General features: G+C 42.9%; 2 protein-coding genes across 3 annotated transcripts in view; one reads left to right on the top strand and one right to left on the bottom strand.

The window, feature by feature from the left end:
- Nucleotides 1–9,016, top strand: part of clcn2a (chloride channel, voltage-sensitive 2a) — a 35,949-nt gene extending 26,933 nt beyond the window's left edge. Inside the window, exons 18-25 of the mRNA XM_034138061.1 lie at nt 269–498; nt 899–1,010; nt 1,165–1,211; nt 2,532–2,600; nt 3,152–3,190; nt 3,287–3,391; nt 3,912–3,998; nt 7,949–9,016. Of these exons, the coding sequence (XP_033993952.1) occupies nt 269–498; nt 899–1,010; nt 1,165–1,211; nt 2,532–2,600; nt 3,152–3,190; nt 3,287–3,391; nt 3,912–3,998; nt 7,949–8,464 (1,205 nt within the window). The 3' untranslated portion in view covers nt 8,465–9,016. The remainder of the gene's footprint in view (nt 1–268; nt 499–898; nt 1,011–1,164; nt 1,212–2,531; nt 2,601–3,151; nt 3,191–3,286; nt 3,392–3,911; nt 3,999–7,948) is intronic.
- A 2,957-nt stretch (nt 9,017–11,973) lies between these two features.
- Nucleotides 11,974–20,796, bottom strand: fam131a (family with sequence similarity 131 member A). Of its 2 annotated transcripts, none has more exons than XM_034138063.1 (5): nt 20,533–20,796; nt 15,400–15,511; nt 15,150–15,326; nt 13,080–13,214; nt 11,974–12,933 (listed from the first exon to the last, which is right to left on the bottom strand). In XM_034138063.1, exons 2-5 carry the CDS (start codon nt 15,488–15,490, stop codon nt 12,419–12,421), a joined length of 918 nt encoding a protein of 305 aa, XP_033993954.1. In that variant the 5' UTR covers nt 15,491–15,511; nt 20,533–20,796; the 3' UTR covers nt 11,974–12,418. The 2 variants fall into 2 exon arrangements, with proteins under 2 accessions (XP_033993954.1, XP_033993953.1); XM_034138062.1 differs by lacking the exon at nt 20,533–20,796 and adding an exon at nt 20,102–20,389.
- Between the last annotated feature and the right edge of the window lie 1,184 nt (nt 20,797–21,980).

Raw genomic sequence — 21,980 nt, forward strand, 5'->3', positions numbered from 1 at the left:
GGACAGGTAATACAAAAACGAAAGACATTAAAACGAAACATAAAAGGGCAGATTATAGAAATAAACTTCATAAAGTACGATTTATTGCAGGACTGTTGTATTAGTTTCAGTAAAATATTAAGACTAATACTGACTTTGGTTGTAACGTATGCTGACACAACCCCTTCAAAGCAATTATTCTATGTTCCACTTTTACCTCTGCATAGCCAATTCTATCTCATTTCCTCACATGTTTTCTGTCAACGTTTGTCTGCTCCTTCTCTTTCAGAGTCCATGATCCTGCTGGGTTCCATCGAGCGTCTGCAGCTCCAGTCGCTGCTCTCTGTTCAGCTGGGCCGCCAGCAGAGGCTGGAGTACCTCCGCCAGCTGGCCCAGGACAACGGCACCCACGATCACCTGTCCAGCCTCACCACCGACAGCACGCCCAGCTCCCCCTGCTCCCACTCCCACATCAACGCCTCCTCCACCACCAGCGCGCGCCAAGCGGTCCGCTTCCTGGTGAGCACCCAACAGGTGTGAGGCGTCCGGGGGCGCCAGGGCAGGGCTGGGGGAAAAGGCTTGGGTTATTAGCAGTAGACATAGAGTGGATCAACCACAGCATGTGTGAAGCGTGTAGCAGTAGGTAAAGGCACAGATGGACCTGTTGTGGTAAGTGATTACTGTTAACTGTTTAAAATGCTTTATTTCCACGGTAACATTAACACTTCTCTTCTGTGTCTCTGTCGTCTGTGCCATTACCTGTCCTGTTTGTTTATCTGCATGTGCTCGTGTCTCTCTTTGTTTTGTTTTTTGTTGCCTTGTGTGTTTGTCTGTGTGTGTGTGTCTGTGTGTGTGTGTGTGTGTGTGTGTGCATGTGCGCCTGTGTCTGGCTTCGTCTGTTAATATTGTGTTCACATAGATCTCCACAGAGGAGTCTGCCTCCTTCAGCCCGGTGGTTTCCAACGCTCAGCTTCCTCTGAAATCTGCCTTGAAAACTGTGTCCGCCATCGGCGACACGGAGACGCCAAATAGTATGTACTTAACATCGGTGTACACACACACACACACACACACACACACACACACACACACACACACACACACACACACATACAGAGTAACAGTGACGTTTGATTCCAGGAACATCAAATAAGCTTTAAAACATGTTTTTTCTTTTCTCTCAAGGTTCTCAGACCTTGACCTGTGCTGACCACGATAAGGAGCTAATGGAGGTGAGTTAAAGAGCGGGATACGATATGTGTGGGTGCAAGTATGAATGTGACGCGTATCTTACACGTGGGTGTGGGCTCTCTCTGAGTCCACCATATGCCGCCCTCCTCCTCTTCCTGCTGACGGGCAGGATCCACCCACTGGCAGCAGGGTTTTCCTGTGTGCTATCATCAGTGCAGTTTAGTTGTATAACTTACTGTATAAGGCATTGCATAACACCGTCACTGCCTGTCATTTTGAACATCCAGCATGTTCACAGTTCTTGGTCAAATTTAAGGGTATGAAATATGTTTTATGTATTTTCAACCCTTAAACAATATTGATGCTCTGGTGGGTCAATCATTGTTCAATTACAAAGATATGAATTCAGTTTATAGCGGAGATACCGGTACTCGATATGTTACAACTGATTTAACATAATTCAATTTGATTTAAGAAAGCAGCCATTCAAACATTCAGTCTTGGTGTTCAACATGTATAACTCGATGTTATGCAGCATGTGGTTCCCAAGCTTTTGCCCGCACATTTTTCCTGACCAGTAACTATATTGAGCCATTCATCAATGCCAACTTAAGCGACATAGATTTGTAAGGAAGAATAAATCAGTGCAACACCCTCTGACTTAATGAAGTCTTAACACGGCTAAATGTAATGAAGAACACTGAGAGACTACAGTGGTTATTTGAGATAAATGCTAACATCAACATGCTAATGTTAATATACTGATGTTTAGCATGTTCATCACATTCCCTAACAAGCAATGCACATAATAAGTGTTACTAATTGGAATGTCAATAGTTTTGCTGGTATTATTCGATAAACCACATTATTGGACAAATACAAATGTGAGCCTGTTGATGGATATTGAGGGATGTTAAAGGATCATCAAAGCTGTTACAGTTTATCCTGAGGGAGACATAAATCCACAACAGTTGTTGAGGCATTTCATCAGAAAACCAAAAGCTGATTTAACAGTATGTGAAAATGTGCAATGCCATTTTTTTCCCAACATAATAGCTCCTTATGGAGACAACAGAGACAATCACAACGACTTAAAGTCCCAAACAAAAATGTGTGGTGTTCAGACCCCTTTTTCCTGGCATTGTATAACCCATGTTGTATTAACATTGGGTTTCATTACAGATTGTCTGCCCTTGTCTTCTTCTGTACTGTAATAATTATACCCTTTCAGCAACATTGTGCCCACGTCATGTGACTTCTCCTGGTAGAAGTCAGACGGGGAACCAATGTTGCAGCAGCATAAATGGGGAAACTGTGAAGCTCTGTTAATGTTGTGTTCATGTCTTCTCCTCGGTCGGAAGAGCCCGGCTGGGCCGGCTCCTCCTGAACAAAGACAACTCAAGCCCAAACAAGTGCGGATCTCCATGGCGGTAAGATCGTCTACCGCCTAGAGACTGTTGCTTAGTAACCGTTGCCTTGCGACACGCACGTAGTGAGTGCTGGGCCAAAATATTTGTGGTGCAACATACAAAGCGTCAGAGTGGCTTTGCAGAGAAGTAGAGAGATGGGGCTGTTTTTTAAAGTAGTAAAGGTTTCATAGTCTTTTCAACATCAGTGTAAAACAGGTGTCTCATCAGCTTTCTTTGTAACTGCTGTTAATATGCCTTCTGTGTCGTGTCATTGTTTGTTTGTGTTTAATTTAACGCCGAAGGTGTTATTCATTTTCTGGGAAATGTTTTAACAGTTTGACCCATACATCAAATCTCAGCGTAAACCTCTGAAACTCTATAAGTGACTAATTTGCGTACAGCTCTGTATTTCACTCACAGCAACAAACAGATCCCCCCCTCAGATTTCCCCCATGCATAATGTGTTTGTGTTGGTACACTTTGTAGTGTACTTAATGGTGTAACTTTGTGTATATAAACCTTTGTGTGTGTGTTAAACAGGGTAAATGTACATCTTACTTGTCGTCTTTTAGGACTCCACTGATACGGAAGATGGCATGACTCCATCAGACGTGAGAGCTGCATTTACAGAATACAATACTGTTAAATTGTGTTTTAGAATAAAAAAGTTTAGAAGTATAATTGTTTCATTATCGTTCTCCCTGCAGATAGCTGAGTGGGAGGAGCAGCAGCTCGACAAGCCGGTGGATTTCAAGAACTGCAAGATCGATCCCGCTCCCTTCCAGCTGGTAGAGCAAACATCTCTGCATAAGGTACGCTATAAAAAAGACCTACATGACATTGACTTCAATTTATGATATGAATATTAGACAATAAACGCCCTGAAAATGTGCCAACCATGTGTATTTTTACCACTTTTAGTGGACATGTGTTTAATTACTAGACACTGTGCTTAAGTACTACACACTGTGTTAAAGTACTACACAAATGTAGTTCATTGTGGGCTTAATCACCAGACTGATGGGCTATCCTGGTGTTACAGCTTAAAGGACCTGGCACTAAAACTGCAGGTGTTATGAGGTCCATGAACCCCAGTTGAATTATTTGAAAGGTGCTTTGAATGTACTTAATGACCCTTTAATTATAAAGTAATTCTTAATGGTGTTTTAATGCGTTGACTAATGTTGGGATCATTCTGCACAATATCATCCAAATGACCATCTGGAGGGACACTCACTCATCGCTCATTTGCTCTTGAGCGCTTTGGAGTGGTGGAAGAAGTAGATTATTCTCTGAATCAAGTAAAAGTCATTAATCTCTGCCCCTCCACAGACCCACACTATCTTCTCTCTGCTGGGCCTGGACCACGCCTACGTGACCAGCATGGGACATCTGGTTGGAGTTGTCTCTCTCAAAGAGGTTTGCATGTCTTTACTTTAATTGTTCAGGCTTCTGATTGAAACATTTCTTTTTGATATGATTGTTAAAAATATACTTAAAATGATGATCTTTTATTTAAAGGTCCCCTATTATGCTCATTTTCAACAATGTATTATAGGTCTCAGATATATTCAAAACATGTCTCTGAAGTGTTTGGCTCGAAATACCCAACAGATCATGCATTGTAGCATCCCATAATCCCCTCTGTTTCAGCCTGTTTCAAAAGTGCTGATTCTGGGTCTGTAGATTTAAATGCAAATGAGCTGCCACTCCCAACGCCCCTCTGCGAGATATTTGGTTAAAAATAAGGCCTAGGCACCACGGGAACGAAAACGGGTTGAATCCGCATATTTCTCATGCGTATAGCCCTTTAAGCTCGATGACGCCGTAACGGAAACGTAGAAACAGACCCTGCAAACGACAACGGGTCCAAAGGTGGATAGATCTGGGAACGGAGCGCTCTGGGGGGTCCAACGGGGCCGTGTGGTCGCCTATACGGTCATCCGTTTGTGATAATGACGATTCAATAGCCCCGCCTCTCCCCGCCTCTGCTGCTCACCCCCGCAAAAGTACACTGCACACTGAATTCAGATTATTTATCTTTATCTTGATATGGACATAAACGCGAGTGAAGTCTAATCTGACAGGACGGAGACACGCAGCTCCTCCCGCTGTGATGCAGCGAGAGCAAAACACACACTTCAAGTCAGATCATCACCCTTAGCTATTTTAATTACCTCTCAAACTACCTAATCTAGTTATAAATATGTTTATTTTTACTGTCGAGTCATCATTACTGGATCAGCTGCTGCATGAGACAGACACTGACGCTGTGAGAAGAGAGGAAAAAGAGACAGGCTCCGTGTATTTTATGATTATATATCATTATATAGAGTCGTTATTCATTTGTTTTAAAGCTCAATAAATAACAAAGAAGACCTTTGACCGGCACTTTTATAATTTTGTCCGGAAGATTTCAACTTTAGCACACGTTGACCGGCGAAAAACTCTGCCCGGATCCCTCGGCCCCCACCGCGGAGAATAAACAGAAGTGCAGCCATGACAACCATTCTTCTTCGCTGCTTTTGTGGAGGAAGTTGCTGCTTTTGTGGAGGAAGTTACAGCTCCACGTACAGGCTCGGCATATGTACTGCAGCTTTTCCAGCGGTTGGATGTAAACGGAGCCGTCTCGTGGAGCTTGACACAATCCGGTGTATATTGCGTGTGGGCGGCAGTGGCGTTTTCTCCCGGAGGCCAAGGGAAGCCAGGCTTCCCCTGTTTTTTCAGATTGTAGTTATAATTTAAATAAATAAATAAAAACACTTTGTTTTGTTTCGATAATTCTCCTTTGCTGTGTGTTGCTGCCGGCCCGTCTCTCCTCCACTCTCATTGAGTATTTTACAAAGAGTGAAACAAACAGCGCCCCTCTAGATGTTATGGTGAAACAGTAGATTGCATTCACTGTTGCGAGAGGAAGCCAGTCGGATCAAGCTTCCCTTGGTGAAAAAAATTGAGGGATTGACCAATCAGATGAGGCCCACGTGATGCCCTTGCCAACCTGTGATTGGTCAGGGCCATGCCAAGGGAAGCCAGCTAACTCTGGCTTCCCTTCAGAGGCGGCTGGCGATTTCACCTGAATAGATGAGATTGTTTATATTTTTAGTTACTTTTGGACTACGGACTGAGCTAATTACAGAGACGAGGACTGTTGCTGCACTTGCCGTGTGTTAGAAAGGGAAGGGAAGAGAAGGTGGACTATCGCATGCAAATGTTTCTGTACATAATAATTGTTTTTGAATTCATGTGTTTCATACACGCCTACTGATACTTTGATGTGTACATAAAACTTTAAAGGTCTCCTGATTTACTTTGTGAATGAATGCTTCTTTTTTATTCATTACCGAATCTGCACTGCGCATTGAGCGGCTGGTATTGCATTTGGGGGGGGTGTGTGTCTGCATAAATTAATAAGAAAATGCTTAAATTAATAAAACGAGAGTTTCGGCTGGAGAGTGCGTGCGGACCTGTCGGTTAGATCAGGGGTTCCCAACCTTTATTGTGCCAAGGACCGGTAGATACATTAAAAAAAAATCGCGGACCGGTTGTCAATTTTAACTGATTTTAATATTTACTCACCACCAGCAGGTAGCAACAGAGGCTAATTGTATGTAACAGCCTGAACAAATACTAGAACAATATGCATCCAAACCATATTAACAAAGTTTAAAAAAGAACCGGTGTTGTTTTTTGGTTTTTCGGAAAACCAAAAAACCGACGTTATTCAGTTTTTAAACCAAAACGGGAAAACAGATAAATCAACGTTTTGGTTTTGTTTGTATGATTTACGGATAATCCAGTGAATGCTGGGAAAATGTCGTTCATTCCGGTGCACTCCCGACAGCATTTAGCATCGAGATTAAGATTAAACTAATTTATTTTGGGAACAGCCGCATATATGCCGGTGTCGGACAGACACAAACACACCGAACACACAGAGCTGAGCTGAGCAGAGCACATACACACACACATCATGCGCCTTGGTGACTGACTGGACATCTCCTTCATAAAACTAATAAAAGGGGGAGTAATCGGGCAGTTCGATGTGTGTAGATGTGTGTGTGGTTAACACGTAGCAGCCTGCAGTCACTCTTAAACTGTTCTGATTAAGTTAAACACAGCGAAGGCGGTGCGTAAAAAGGCACAGCTCTTTACCGAGTATAGGCCTACGTCCCGCTGCCTCCTGATGCTGCAGCCATTTCATGAAGGAGGGTTTCCTTCTATAAAACAGCTGCGGGCAGCAGATCGTGAGAGTCCCGGACATTAATTCATAGATCAAGGCATACTGGTTTACTCTCCTGTTTTGCCAATCCAGTGCTTAAACAAATAGCTCTACACCCCTGGCCGACATGTCCTTAAAATGAAGTCCGAGTTTGAAATATATCTCAAATAATGTATGCACCACCATTTCCCCACATAAACATAACAGTCTGCAATCAAACGGTTGTCTCCTGTGCGCTCCTCTTCCTACTTGGCGCACCGGTAACATGCTCGTGCGCACAAGAGGCTGAGACCTTAGGCTGAGCCGCCGAATCCCTCGGAACATCATAAAAGCCATTTTCAACGGTTTTCTGGTGAAAGATTAACTAGCTACTGGATGAAATAATATGACTGGTGGCATAGGTGCGAAAATTAAACACTTTTTGAAAAAAATATTATGATAAAATATTTTTATATATTTATAATTCTGCAAATATTACGATAAACTCACAGCTATTTCGCGGCCCGGCAGTAACACCTCCGCGGCCCGGTACCGGTCCGCGGACCGGGGGTTGGGAACCCCTGGGTTAGATAACAGGCGTGTGCAACCAACCCAAAAAAATGGGCTTCCCCTACATTTTTCCCCACGCCACGCTACTGGTGGGCGGAAGCTTTTTTGCGGTTGCGTTTGCGTTACTCCGATGCGTTTTGCCGTATGCGTTCCCGTGGAGCCGGGGCCTAACACAATGGTGCTCTAGGAGGAGATTCAGGTGATAAGGTGGGGGCGGGGTTACCTTGGTTGGTTATTGGCTAATGGTTCCACAACCCAAAAAAACATTATGACATCATAAAGTGGCCAAGATCTGATCAGCTCATTTTTCAGACAGGTTTTCATATAAATGGATCAGGACAAAAAGAGAGAGAATCTTTTTTTTGGGTAAGGTTTTATGGAAGATGTATGTGGATTGCACACACGACTGGATAATTCAGACTTTGATTACATTGCATGAGTTGTGTGTTTTTAAGTTTTCCTTTTGTAAAATGTGTCATCAATTGGCTTCAGTTAATGGAGAATTTTCCCTGTTTTGTATTATCGCCTTGTCTCTCCCCATTCCTTTTTCTTTTTTTATACAATTGATTCACTGCCTTTTTCTGTCACTCTGTATCTCCAGCTGCGTAAGGCCATCGAGGGCTCGGTGACAGTGACTGGAGTGAAGGTGCGCCCCCCGCTGGCCAGTTTCCGTGACAGTGGGAACAGCTCGAACGTATCCGAGGTAACAGAACTACACAAGCTGTGCCTCCGCCACAGGGGGCTCTCGTTGCCACGGGAACCCAACCGTCCAGATGTGCAGAACCAGCCAGACCTTGCGTACAAAGAGATCCCCGTCAACTTCTCGGACCAAACGAACCTGCAGTTTGAGGCGAGCCCCGGAGACGCCTCGAGCCAGTCGTCAGAGCTGGTGCTGCAGGAGAGCCCCTCGTTCACCGAGGACCAATCAGAGTTCACTTTTGACTGCAGCCCCTCCCACACTGAGGAGTCGGAGCTGGCCTGTGACTATGACCTCCCCACACACACTCCTGAGCTGGACCACACAGAGCAGGATCAGGGAAGCCCGTCTCTGAACAAGGACCAATCAGAACCTGAGGGAGAGATTAGCCCCGCCCACACTAAGGCCCAATCAGAATGACCCGAGGGGATCCTCGCTGCCGCATCATGAATATCGACGTTTCTTACATTCGTAGAGGTCGCTCTCACCTCCCAGTCCAGCCTAGATACCGTGTTTCTAACCTTGTTGTGTGAGCGAGTGAGAATGACTACATGTGACATCATTATCATCATGTGTTTCTGTCAAACTGTGCAAATGCCTGTTTTAAAGGATAAAGCTGGTTGTATTCTATATTTTTATAACTCAATGAAATCCCATGAAAACATCAAAACCAATTCAAGCTGCGAAAAGTGATGAGAAAGCTCTAGTAGAACATTTGCGCATGTCGGTGGGTCACGTAGCTGAGGGGCCAATACTGGAGATCAGTGTCAGAGAGTACTACTGTTTATATAAAGAAAAACTATATAAAACCTTCTGTGGCTTCAGAAACCCTTCATGAACTACGATTTAAATTGACAAGTGAGATACAGAGAAGTGATATGACCAGAACACTATCGCTCCTCTTCTTTGCTTGCAGCTGCATTAGCCTGTTAAGCCCGAGAGACCCCGGTACCGGGGCACTGCAGGAAACAGTGTCTGAGGGCATGTTCATTTAATAAACTATGAATGTTTTATATCCATGTAACGGGAAGAAACTCATCTAACTGATCATTTTAATTTTTTTTAATTAAGCCTCTGAATCAGCAACGAGCTAAAAATGCTAACAGATTACTGCACCAAAATTCACTCATAAAACCTTATTATTTATCTTTTCTGCACATCCAACACATCGTTTCACATCGTGAGATGACACAGAATCGATGGGTACATACATTATCACTCAATGATACGAACTCGCGACTTTATAAACAAAAACAGACATCAAAACATGTGGCGCTAGGTAGCTAAAAACGCTAACATGGTTTACCTGTGTCGTAGTCTGGTCAAAAGTGGTCTTCAATGGCATTAAAATGATAAAAACGCTGCTGAAATTAATCCATAGGTTAATCCAATGTGTTTGTGTCCCTTTGAAATGATTTCTGATAATCCATAAGCAATAAACCTGCTTTTCCGTTTCCAGATGTCAGAGCTAGAGTATAGGTTCGCTCTGATGCAAAACTGCATGCGCGAAGCCCCCACCTTTTTTTTGTACCATGTGTGTGAGTGGGGAAATTCCCCTTCGATTCTATTGGCTCTACCGGTCAGAAAGAGATGTCAATCACCAAAATCGACCTCAGAGGTGGAGTTCTTTTTGCTAAACCTCTCTAAAAAGGTCAAATGTCACTTGTTTTTGCATCAATCTTGATACAGGGTACTTATTATATGTTGTACTTTGGATTCCTAAAGCTTTTAGTCTACCTTACCATCATTCAAGGGTAGTTTTCACTAAGTAAAAAAGAATTTTTGGACGGACACTATAATTTACAGTTTTTTTACTATGTTCAATCTGAATTTTCTTTAAAATAAAAAATTGATTCTGACTTTTCTACATCCAACTCACAGGTTTATCATTACTTTGAGAACAAAGATTATTAATTTAACCCTTTTAGAAGGGAAGATATGGTCATTTGTTCTGGGAATGTCATTTTCGAGCCTGAGACCTGAAAAACAGGCTCAGGTCTAAACAGGTTAGCCTCTGCTAGAATAAGTGGGTAATGTAAGCACCAGGTTTTGCATTCGTTGGGCATTAATTTTAGCTCTGTTTTATGGTGGTCTACAAATACACTAGTTTTATCTTTTCATGGGGTTTATTGACAATGAGAAAAATGTAGAATATTGCAAGCTGTATGTTTTGTGTGTGTGTATGTGTGTGTGTGTGCGTGAGACATTTTGACACTTTCCTTTCCATGCTCAGATCTTGGACTCTTAAACATATTTTGAGTCTTCATGCCAAAAATAAAATCCTGTTATCATGTCTTCAACTACATTACTTAGAGAATAAAAGTCACGCACCAGTAATGGAGGGGGAACAATAATAGACAAGAAAGCACAGAAGAACAAATGAGCACACGATGGTATGAATTGAAACTACTACCTATTCACTATCAGTGGACCAATAAACTAGAAAGTGGCTGATAATATTTATACATAAAGGTATTGGATGATATGCAATAAATATACAGTAATAATGCAGTAAAAGAGGGTTTAATAGCAACAGTGTCATCATTAGTTTGTCAGGACTCCATTGTTTAATTACCACACATAATTTACGAACAAATAATGGTTTCCATGTCACCTCGAAAATCCCCAAATCAGCAGAGATCTACCGTTCAAAGGCAGCTTCCAAACAGGGGCGGTTCTAGGAGGCGGGGCAACAGGGGCCAGTGCCCCCGTAACACTGACCAGGGACCCCCCTGTGGCCCCCCTCCAAAAAAAAGGTTACAATATTACGTTTTATTGGAACTAAGTCCAATCAGAGACCCGGATGTACAGTGGAGATTAAACTGTTCATTACCTTATATAAAAGCGAATACTGTTTATGTGTTTTAATTTAATTGTCACTTAAAGTTACTAAAACAAATACTCTAAATGAAAAAAACGACTGTAACTTAAATTTACTAAAACAAATAATCTTACAAAAACAAATATCAATTACTGTATTTTATGTTTATTTTATACTGTCTTTGTCTATTTAACCCGCTTTTATTGAGCCCCTCTCATGAAATAACTGGCCCCAGCCCCCCCAGTAAAATTGGTCTAGAACCGCCACTGCTTCCAAACGTCCACCAAGCTTAGTAACAGGGCTCCAAAGTGGTGAAGCACATTGTATTTAGCATGAGTATACTTTACTTCACATTTAGCCCGGTTTGGCTTTAGAGGGGCTGATTTAATAAGGGCAACGTCGACTGTCCGTCACTTATACTGCCTCTACATTTCTGCTTTGTGAATTTAATTGTGTGTTTAACGAGATTCTAGCCCGATAAAGGGACAACACTTAAGCTCCGAGTGAACCGAGGAAAACTGGCTGTATCTTTATGAGAGTAAATGTAATCCAGCCTGGCCTCTGTTGTCGAAAGAGCAAAGAGTGTTTGAGTCCTTGTTAAGACCCTAAAATGAATGAATGTATTTTATTTTCATGCAACAATTTTGAAGCCATATTTCAATCCTTTGATATCATCGCAGCACATTAACTCATTGTTTTTCAGTGTAAACATTGGTTCAACGATTTATAAACGTCTTAACTTTTCGTTTGCATATAGAATGTGACGTAGAGCTCGCCATATAGGATAACGTATAAGGAGTTAAATGTAGAGAGTGTATAAGCTAATTTGCAGCGTATATAGTTAAGCAATAAGTCTGTAGTATCTCCCTTTATATGGCACACTGGCCTGTATATGCTCTGTACATATGGAAATACATGGATGAGATCTACGTACATGATATTGTACATAGGAGAATTATGCATTTGAAATCCAACAGCCATTGTTATTTTTCAGAGGACATGAAATTGTTTTTGTACATGAGTGAATGACTAAATAAAAAACAAAACACCTTCAGAAGTTGTTTTAATTTGTTGTACGTTCAGTTTAGTGAAGGAAAAAAAGACAATCTGCATTTTTAGAAAAATCATTTATTTATATATTCATGACATTCAGACATTCAGTATCAAACATAGCCCGACCCCACATGACACAGCATGACCCAGAGAAAACAACACTACAAAATATCCATAGAAAACCAATGCAACACATGACTCTCCACAAACAGATGTACAAAACTCAGATTGAACAACAGCTTTACATTGTGGTTGAACTCTCCAATAAATATATATACTGTTTCACGGCAGCGATAAACGGCGGAGCGAGACCAGAACATGAAAAGCTTTGAGGATGAGAGACAGAAGGCAGCGAGTGGAGAGGAGATGATCAGAGGAAGAGGAGGAGGGGAAGAGGAGGACGAGAGAGGTTTACAGTGAAAGCAGAATCGATTTTCTCATCATATCCAGAATCAACACAGACTCAAAGAGACATAAAGATGGACAACACATCACATCAGTTACTCTTTCTTCTCCTCGACTTCCTCCCTTTCCTCCTCTTCGTCGAAGGACGCCACTCCGGATGAGGCGCGGTCGGAGAAGAAGCTTCTCCGGCTGGATTGCCACGCTCGAAACTCGTGAAACACGCTGCCTTCCTCCTCCTCGTCCTCCTCGTCCTCCTCTCCAGGAGACTCAGAGTGAGAGGTGGAGTAGCAGGAGTCAAACCTGCTGCTCCGGGCCCGGGGTCTCCATTCAGGCTTGTTGTGGATGCAGACCTCGTTGCATTGCTCCTGGGAAACAGCGGGCTCCTCCTGACCCTCCACCCTCTCCTCCTCCTCATCCTCCTCCTCCTCCTCCTCATCCAGGAAGGGGCTCAGGCAGTCGCTGGGTAGAGTGGGAGAGTTGGTCTGGGAGGATTGAGGGTCAGTGTGGGACGCAGTGCGGGAGCACAGGGGGCAGTCGGGGGGCGGAGCCTCAACACCCTCGCCCTCAGGCTGGCTCGGCGCAGCGCTGATTGGACGGGACGCGGCGCCGTCTGAGGGAGGAGCAAAGAGTCAGAACACCTGGAGATGGATGGACAAGTGGGAGAGGGGGATGGGAAGATGAAGGCGATTTGTTAGATGATGCAGAAATGAAGATGGAGATGATGAAATGAACAAGATTGGGGGAGACTGTGGATACCTGAGCTCTCGTTGGAGGAGGTTTGACTCTGTCCGTTGGTGTGGGAGTCTTCATCATTGGAGTCTTCCTCATCGTCATCTATAGACGCCCAGGCACGCAGCTTAGCCTCTGCGATGGCAAACTGCTCCGCCACTCCTAGCAGAGAAAACAGGTCCAATACATTTATGACAAACTTAAAATAAGGAAATGTTGCATCTTTTAATAGGGTTATTTTCTTTCCTTGGTTTTATTTGAATTTTTAGATGCACAGATTTCTATAATAAAAAGGAAAGAAAAAAAACGGTTTGTCTTTTGAATCCTGTTGAACATCTGAGGACACCCTCAGATTTGTTGTGACTTGTTTAAAAGATGAATGTATTCAATAGAGCGGAGAAAGAAAAAGATGATTGATCTGATTTGTTCTGACAATACAGCCATGTCTATATAAGGAAAGTAAAGAGTGAAACTGCTACCCTGTCATTCTAAGTAAACATTAGGGCTTTATAATGGGCCCATTATTTGGTTGATAATAGCCTTGTCTAAAAAAACTGCACTACACAATTTCCCAAAGCCCAAGGTTACATTTTGTTTTACCTGCAGACAGAAATGCATCCAAATATTCAATTTATAATTATATTTTGATCTTTAAAAAGCCTCAAATAATTACATTTAAGAAGATGATATCTATATTTAAGAGCAAGGTGATCATTGATATTGATCATCAAAAACTCTATGTTGCACATGTAGCCTGGTTTGGCTTTAGAGGGGCTGATTTAATAAGGGCAACGTCACTTATACTGCCTCTACATTTCTGCTTTGTGAATTTAAGTGTGTTTAACGAGATTCTAGCCCAATAAAGGGACAACACTTAAGCTCCGAGTGAACGGAGGAAAACTGGCTGTATCTTTATGAGAGTAAATGTAATCCAGCCTGGCCTCTGTTGTCGAAAGAGCAAAGAGTGTTTGAGTCCTTGTTAAGACCCTAAAATGGATGTGTGCATTTTATTTTCATGAAACAATTTTGAAGCCATATTTCAATCCTATGTGATATCATCGCAGCACATTAACTCATTGTTTTTCAGTGTAAACATTGGTTCAACGATTTATAAACGTCTTAACTTTTCGTTTGCATATAGAATGTGACGTAGAGCTCGCCATACAGGATAACGTATAGATAATTACATTTAAGAAGATGATATCTATATTTAAGAGCAAGGTGACTTATTGATCATCAAAAACTCTTTATACCTAATTATCGACGACTATTCGTTTCAGCTCTTGTCACAAGCTTTTTAAAAAGCTTATTTTGGAGCTTTGATCTAAGTGTGAAGAAAAAAGACTTAATCATCCGTCACTACCTCTCTCTTTATCCCTCCCTCCCTCCCTCCCTTGATGTCGCCAGCGCCACAGAGGATGAGTCACAGTGAAACAGCAGGAGCGGTCATACCGTCGGTGGGCAGTGAAGTGTTCTGGGAGAGAGATAGGCCACCATCTGCTGCCAATACAAGACATCACCCCGGAGACAGCGTGGTGGGCGGGGCGGACCACTGACAGGCAGGAGGGTCGGGGGATTAGCCGACTGACAGGAGAGTATACTGGAGCTAAACCGAGCTAAGCAAGAGGAGGCACGTGCCCTAAGGGTGGCCCTCTGTGTTCAAAAGTAGTGCGGATATGAGGGGTCAGAAGATTTTAAAATACACTTTTAGTTAATGTAATGGGGGTTAGTTTAAGGTCAGAGTAGCTAATGACCAGGAATGGGGGGGGGGGCGCAAATCAAGAAACTATCTCAATAAATGTTCAAAGTTACTTTTTTGTAATTTCATAATGAGTTTTTGTATTGACATTTCCTTTTATGAATTCTTCTTGTGCAAATAAATCTTTGTGAAAGTTTTTAAGTTAACATTTCTTGGTGCATAGTTGTTTTTTTTGTGCACATTTGACTGAAAAAAGTAATAGGGATAAAATCAGCCATATTAAAAAGTGGTGTGTCCCAAGCATCCCCAGTGTAAATGACGTGCCTATGCAAACAGCTAGTTAAACACTAAAGCTGGATACAAATCTTATACTTGGCTGAAGGTGGCAGAATGAATACCTGCAGCAAAGCGCGCCTCCTTCTCTCCCTCGCTCAGATGGCAGTAGGAGTTGAAGTGAGCGGCTGGCGGCGGCTCTGCAGGTTTGGGCCAACCTTTCCACTCGATGAGGTGGGCGACCCGGCCCTGAGCCAGGGAGGTGGGCTTGGTCACATGGTCCCTCACTGCCTGAGAGATACCTGAACACAGAGGAGATGTTTTAGTTCTAGACATTCATTCATCAAGTATAAACGGTTGAAATCAAGTAAATACCATTTAAGGAGGATCTGGCAAGTGCTGCAAACTCATGGATGCCGACACTTTTCCTCGAGTCTGCTGGAGATTTTCCTGACTTCGGAATCATTTCACTCTCCTCAGATTTCACCTGTAAAACAGATTAGACTTTTAGCAAAACTCCTTGTTTGACAAGCAGCAAATTCACTTTTTTGGGTCACACCCAGCACTAGTCAGTTATTCCAGGATTTCCACATAACAGTAAATGTTTACCAGGCCAATATTTACACTGTGAGAAACCTTCTAAAAGCATGTCAATGAAAAGCAAAAATTCAAATATGAATCACAAACAAACACGTTTTGGCCTTCATGCCAGAATAAGTGCTCCATCCCAAACAGAGCTTTATAAAAGATACTTTTCCTACCTCTTCTCTCAGTATCTCCCTTGTTTCTCTACTTCTGGGTTTCAGCCTCATTGTGCAGCGATGGTGCAAAACGCAGCAACCACACAACTGAAAGTCACAGCTCGGGTTTTCTGGTTTAAACCACCAGGCAGACGAGCAAACCGCTATGCCCTACATTTAACTGCAACAGCTGCTAAAGCCACTGTAAGCCGAAAGGAACCGGTTACAATGGTCGTGGATGAGAGAGTTGAAGGCAGGGGGACACTCTTCGAGCCACTGGGCTGACATATGGCGTTTGACCGGCTCCGTTAAGCAGCTCCAGCCAGCTGATCCATATTAAAAGTGATATTGCCACCCTACTAACTACTCGGCCGAGAACAAAGACACACATGGCTGCAGGAGGTCGATCTGGTTGCTCGGCTAGCAGAAGCTGCTGGGAATGTGTCTTATTTTGAAGGGAAGGTGAGTCCAACAACATATTGCCTGAACAAACTGAGCATGTGCATGACTTGACAGATATCCCTAAGCAGATCATCCCCACAGGAGAGGCTCCTTCCTGCAGTTAATGGCTTACGTTAAAGTCAGAAATCCAATGTGTGTCAGAGGCCGACAGTGGGGGGGCAGTGATGTGACGACCGGGTGACGTTCAACACTGCAAATCACTCCTGTGAGCTCAGCACACGTCTGACATGCTCCACAGTGATAAACACACCACAAGACTTTCCGCACCGTGGACATCTTAGAACATGTTGACATGAATAAGACACACTTAAATCAGCTTATTTTTAGGTCATGTGCCAATTAGCCTCGTTTGTCCCCACCTACACACTGGGTGTTTCTCAATCGCGAGTACGCTTGCTTGGTAGCACATGTCTGCCGAGCATCTTGCTTCAGAAGCGAGTCAAGAATACTTCCTGGCATTCGGAAAACGAAGAGTGGAACAGGCTAGCAAGTGTGCAGGTGTGCGTCATATGATAGGCCCCGCCTTACATCTTCCGCCACAGATTTGGGGAAATTGGTCCGTGCGCAAAGCATTGTGGGGATTTTAAGACCGCGGAGTCTACTCATGTGCAACCTCGATATTTCTCCAAACGGAGTACGCCGGGCTCGGTAGATTTCCAAGTATGCTGGAGATTGGAACAGTACTTCGGCGGCACTCGATGACGTAGTATGCTTGAAATAGTGGCTCTGAAGCAGCTTTACTCGCGATTGAGAAACACCCTGTGTCTCCTCGAAACAAAAAAATATTCACTGTCAAATTGAAATGTTCCTCTCTGAATGTTTAATTTTGATCATTTTACCTAGTCGACAAGGTTGGGAGAAGTGCTATCCTGACCAGATAAGGACTCTCCTGCTGACTCAGTAATCTCTGTAAGTTATATTTTTGTTTATAAGACCTCTCTGTTCCATTTATTCTACTCTGTATAATTGTTCTGTAGTTATTCTAGCTAAAATTGTGTTTTTGAAATCTCAGAACATCTCAAATAACCTGTTACTCAGGGCTTAGTCGGACACTTGTCTCAAATAGTGCATTACAATAGACTCGAAGGCACTGCTGATTGCGTGAAGTGAGACAGCTTCAGTTGTGAGATCGCGCCCCCCCAGCAAAAGTTTACTTAATGCAGCATTGAAAATCTAAACAATTCAGTGTGCTATCCTGACCAGATAAGGACTCTCCTGCTGACTCAGTAATCTCTGGAAGTTATATTATTGTTTATAAGACCTCTCTGTTCCATTTATTCTACTCTGTATAATTGTTCTGTAGTTATTCTGCGGGAGTCATGAGGGAGGCAAAGAGGAGGCAAATCCTACTTTGTTTGAGCTAAGTATCGCTGGTGTTTTTTAGCCCCTCATGCTATACAGTAATCATGTGTCTTCTCGCAATTATCACTGGCCCCGTGTATCTCCTAATCGATATAACCGGCCTGCTCTCGTCTATCCCACATGCTCCACTGCGATCCAACATCTAGTTACAGGTGGCCTGTGGAACTGCCAGTCAGCTGTTCCTAAGGCTGACTTCATCTCTGGCTACGCTTCCCTGCAGTCTCTGGATTTCCTTGCATATATATGCATATATATACTGAACCCGTCCGATGTTATAAACTACAGGCCTGTCTCTCTCCTCCCGTTCCTGTCTAAAACATTTGAACGCGCTGTCTTTAAACAACTCTCCTGTTATCTCCATCAGAACAACCTTCTGGATCCGCACCAGTCTGGTTTTAAGGCAGGTCACTCCACAGAAACTGCTCTCCTCGCTGTCTCTGAGGAACTGCACACGGCTAAAGCAGCCTCCCTCTCCTCTGTCATCATCCTTTTGGACCTGTCTGCTGCATTCGACACGGTGAATCATCAGATCCTCCTTCGCACTCTCCAAGAACTTGGAGTTTCTGGCTCTGCACTTTCCCTCCTCACCTCATACCTCAAAGACCGCACCTACAGGGTAACTTGGAGAGGGTCCAAGTCCGACCCTTGTCAATTAACTACAGGGGTCCCTCAGGGCTCTGTTCTTGGTCCCCTCCTCTTCTCTTTGTACACAAACTCGCTCGGATCAGTCATTAGCCCGCATGGTTTTTCATACCACTGCTACGCTGACGACACCCAGTTCATTCTGTCCTTTCCCCGCTCAGAAACCCAGGTCGTCGCACGCATCTCTGCTTGTCTAGCTGACATCTCTCAGTGGTGCTCACCACCTCAAGCTCAATCTTGACAAGACTGAACTGCTTTTCCTTCCGGGAAAAGATTGTCCCACTCTTGACCTAACAATCAACATCGGCACCTCTCAACCCGCTGCTGCAGATACACTCTTTACAAGATCAGGAGGATATGTCCCCTCCTGACCCAGAAAGCGACACAACTTCTGGTCCAGGCTCTCGTCATCTCACGCCTAGACTACTGCAACTCCCTCCTGGCTGGTCTACCTGCATGTGCCATCCGACCTCTGCAGCTCATCCAGAATGCAGCAACTCGTCTGGTCTTCAACCTTCCAAAATGTTCCCACACCATGCCTCTCCTCCGCTCCCTTCACTGGCTTCCAGTAACTGCTAGAATCCACTTCAAGACACTGGTACTTGCGTACCATGCTGCGAATGGATCTGGCCCTTCCTACATCCAGGACATGGTTAAACCATACACCCCAGCACGTGCACTCCGCTCTGCATCAACCAAACGGCTCGCTGCACCCTCACTGCGAGGGGGACCCAAGTTCCCATCTGCAAAAACACGCCTGTTTGCTATCCTGGCTCCAAAATGGTGGAATGAGCTCCCCATTGACATCAGGACAGCAGAAAGCTTACACATCTTCCGGCGCAGACTGAAAACTCATCTCTTTCGACTCCACTTCGAGCGATAGAATTACTATCAAAGCACTTATATACTAATAAAGGACTGGCTTGTCTAAAGCTAGTTGAGTAGCACTTGAAATGTTTTGGCTCTATGAAACCTGATGTACTTATATGATTCTGTTTTCTTCAAGTTTGTATCTTCTTGGTCGAATGCACTTATTGTAAGTCGCTTTGGATAAAAGCGTCAGCTAAATGCAATGTAATGTAATGTAAAAAAGAGCAACATTTTTTTTAAATCTATGATGTATAAGATTGTTTTTTCTCTGTTCGTTGCAATCAGTTAAAGCTGCGACAATTAGTTGATTGGCAGAAAACATAATAGCAAACTATTTCGAAAACTGATTGTCAGAAAATGGTGTTTCCAGACTCTCAAATATGGATATTTCCTGCTTTTTTTGGGTTTGTCTCTTCTTAAAAAATGGGGGTTAGGACTACGAAAATAAGACATTTAAAGACATCACCTTTGACTTGAGAATATTCTCCCAATTTTACGAGATGTTATAGCCTAGATGAAACTATTAGTGAATCTAGACAATAATTGGCGTATTCTTCAGGAACTTGTAATATTTATTAGTTTCAGTCCTATAATTAATTATCTTGGGAACACTCAGATTTAGGCTGTGACCCAATTAGGTGTCTGGACCCCATTATTGGAACCACAATATATTCACTATTTACAGCCTTGATGACTAAAATAAAATAAAAGATGAACCAATAATTTAAATGATAAGCAGTCAAATGTTTTGTGACTGCTCCCTTTTATATTTGCTTGTTGTTCTCTTTTTGAACCATTTAACCTGCACGATTTGGCCTCTCTGAAGCGTGATGTTGCTTTTTAAAAAGACTCCCACTTCAACATGCTGATTGTCAGCTGATACACATGCTGCTAAATTACATTTATCCTGAAAAAACAACAACATGTAGCACGATTTGAAATTGTGATCATGCTGCTTAAAGTCCTTTACACATTCATATTTGGATTATCTTGTAGCCTACCTGCAGAGGCAGACAGCAGTGTGCCTTTCTTTTGACACAAACATGACTAAACATGTCTCACAGGGTGATCGTCAGCCTGTGGTGTGACTTCTCCCTACAGGATCAACAAGTGGGGTCGACTGCAGCCAAACACCTGCATCTGTATGGATGGAGCCGCAGTGCTGATTTTTTTTTCAGGAAATTCAATCAACAGAAGCGACACGCTGACGGCTGAACAACACATCACCGCCATTGACTGCTGCAGGCCTGTAGCCTTCAATTATGGAAACATAACGCACAAGATGCAGCAGCAGCAGCAGGTCTCCAGGCAACCTCTGAAGTCTGCATCTGCATACCAATGTCTCCAGACCCGCATCGGGTAAACACGCCGGACCCCCCTGCCCTGAACGCCCCCTTCACTAGCGCTGCTCGGTGTTCTGTAATGATCCTACCTGTAAGTGGGACCGCTCATCATGATAATGCGCTTAATTGTCTCCGATCCGATCAACAGATGACGGCTGTCCCCGTGCAGCTCGCTCTGCAGCATCAATGGCTCTCAGGATGCATGCTCCTGTCTCCAGCATCAGGTCTCCGGCTCAGACGCACCATTTGTTGCTCGCTATGGGTTACTTGGCTGTCTCCCGATGGTAAGCGTCATCAGCGCGAGGCGGTGTCACATCTATGTCCCCCCCCCCTTCCTCCCCGCAGAGACAGCATCAAGATACTACAGTCCCCTGCAGATTTGGCCCCGGATAGCTCTGCTGCTGGTTTTTGCTTTTCTTTTCTTATTCTCTCTTTTTAGTTTTTGCTCTGATTTTACGCTACTTTACCGCACACTTCCGCAGTGGTGAGGTAAACAGACTCTGCAGGGGGCATGCGGTTCATGTGCGGAATCCACTGCAGTCTGATGTCAAGAAAACGCTGGAAATATATTAAAAAAATTAGTTATTATAAAAAAAACTATTTTACTAGATTAACCCACTTATGTGCATGTATAATATTTGTATCTTATTTTCCATCATTATCACAATGCATTTGTTTTCCTGTGAAATCCTGTGATTTCCATTATGTTATAATAATATAAATATAAGTAGGTATGTTTTAGCCTTCTAAGCTTTATTGGTTATTTGTAAAGTTTTTTTTGTGATTTGTTACATTTTGTTGTAATTTTTATTCTGGCAAATATTTTTGGCTCAATATTAAAGTTAATTTACATTATGAATAATTATAATTTAAAGATATTTCCCCTTATTACATTTGAATAACATTTAAAAAAAATTGACATAACAGAAAAATAGTACTAATGCTGACGTTTTTTGACATTTTATTAATATATAAAATATACTGAAGCTACAGTGTATGTATGTGTTTGTTTTCAGACAACAGACTGCATACTCAGTTGGAAAATGAGGGCTCAGTGGGGGGGGGTCTACAGCCCATTTTTCTCCAAGGTGACCTAGTGGGCTAATGCAGCCATGATGCAACCTTCACAGAGGAACCACTCCAAATTTTCCTCTCCTGAATTACAATTTTCTATATGCAAAAAAACGTATTCACAAACAAAAAATTTCCAAATCAAAACCTACGATTTCCCTTTTTCACATCAATTCCCTATCTGAACTCAGTTTACTAAACATACTGAAGTATCATTTTCTTAACCTAAGGCTGGTGACTTTTGCTTATATCTTTAGATGCCCTCCTGTTGTTTTTATAATATTGACTGTGCTGCAATCTTCTACCAGTTAGTTTTATAATATCATGTCATTAAGAAAACTCAAACTACATTTGACTATTTACAGTAAAGAAAGGAAAGGTCAGTTGATTTGGAGTGTCTCTGTACAACCACACACACAAAACAATATATCCAAGGTATTGACACGCTTCAGACAGACTCATGCAA

This window comes from Trematomus bernacchii, unplaced genomic scaffold (assembly GCF_902827165.1).
Source record: "Trematomus bernacchii unplaced genomic scaffold, fTreBer1.1, whole genome shotgun sequence".
Lineage (NCBI taxonomy): Eukaryota > Metazoa > Chordata > Actinopteri > Perciformes > Nototheniidae > Trematomus > Trematomus bernacchii.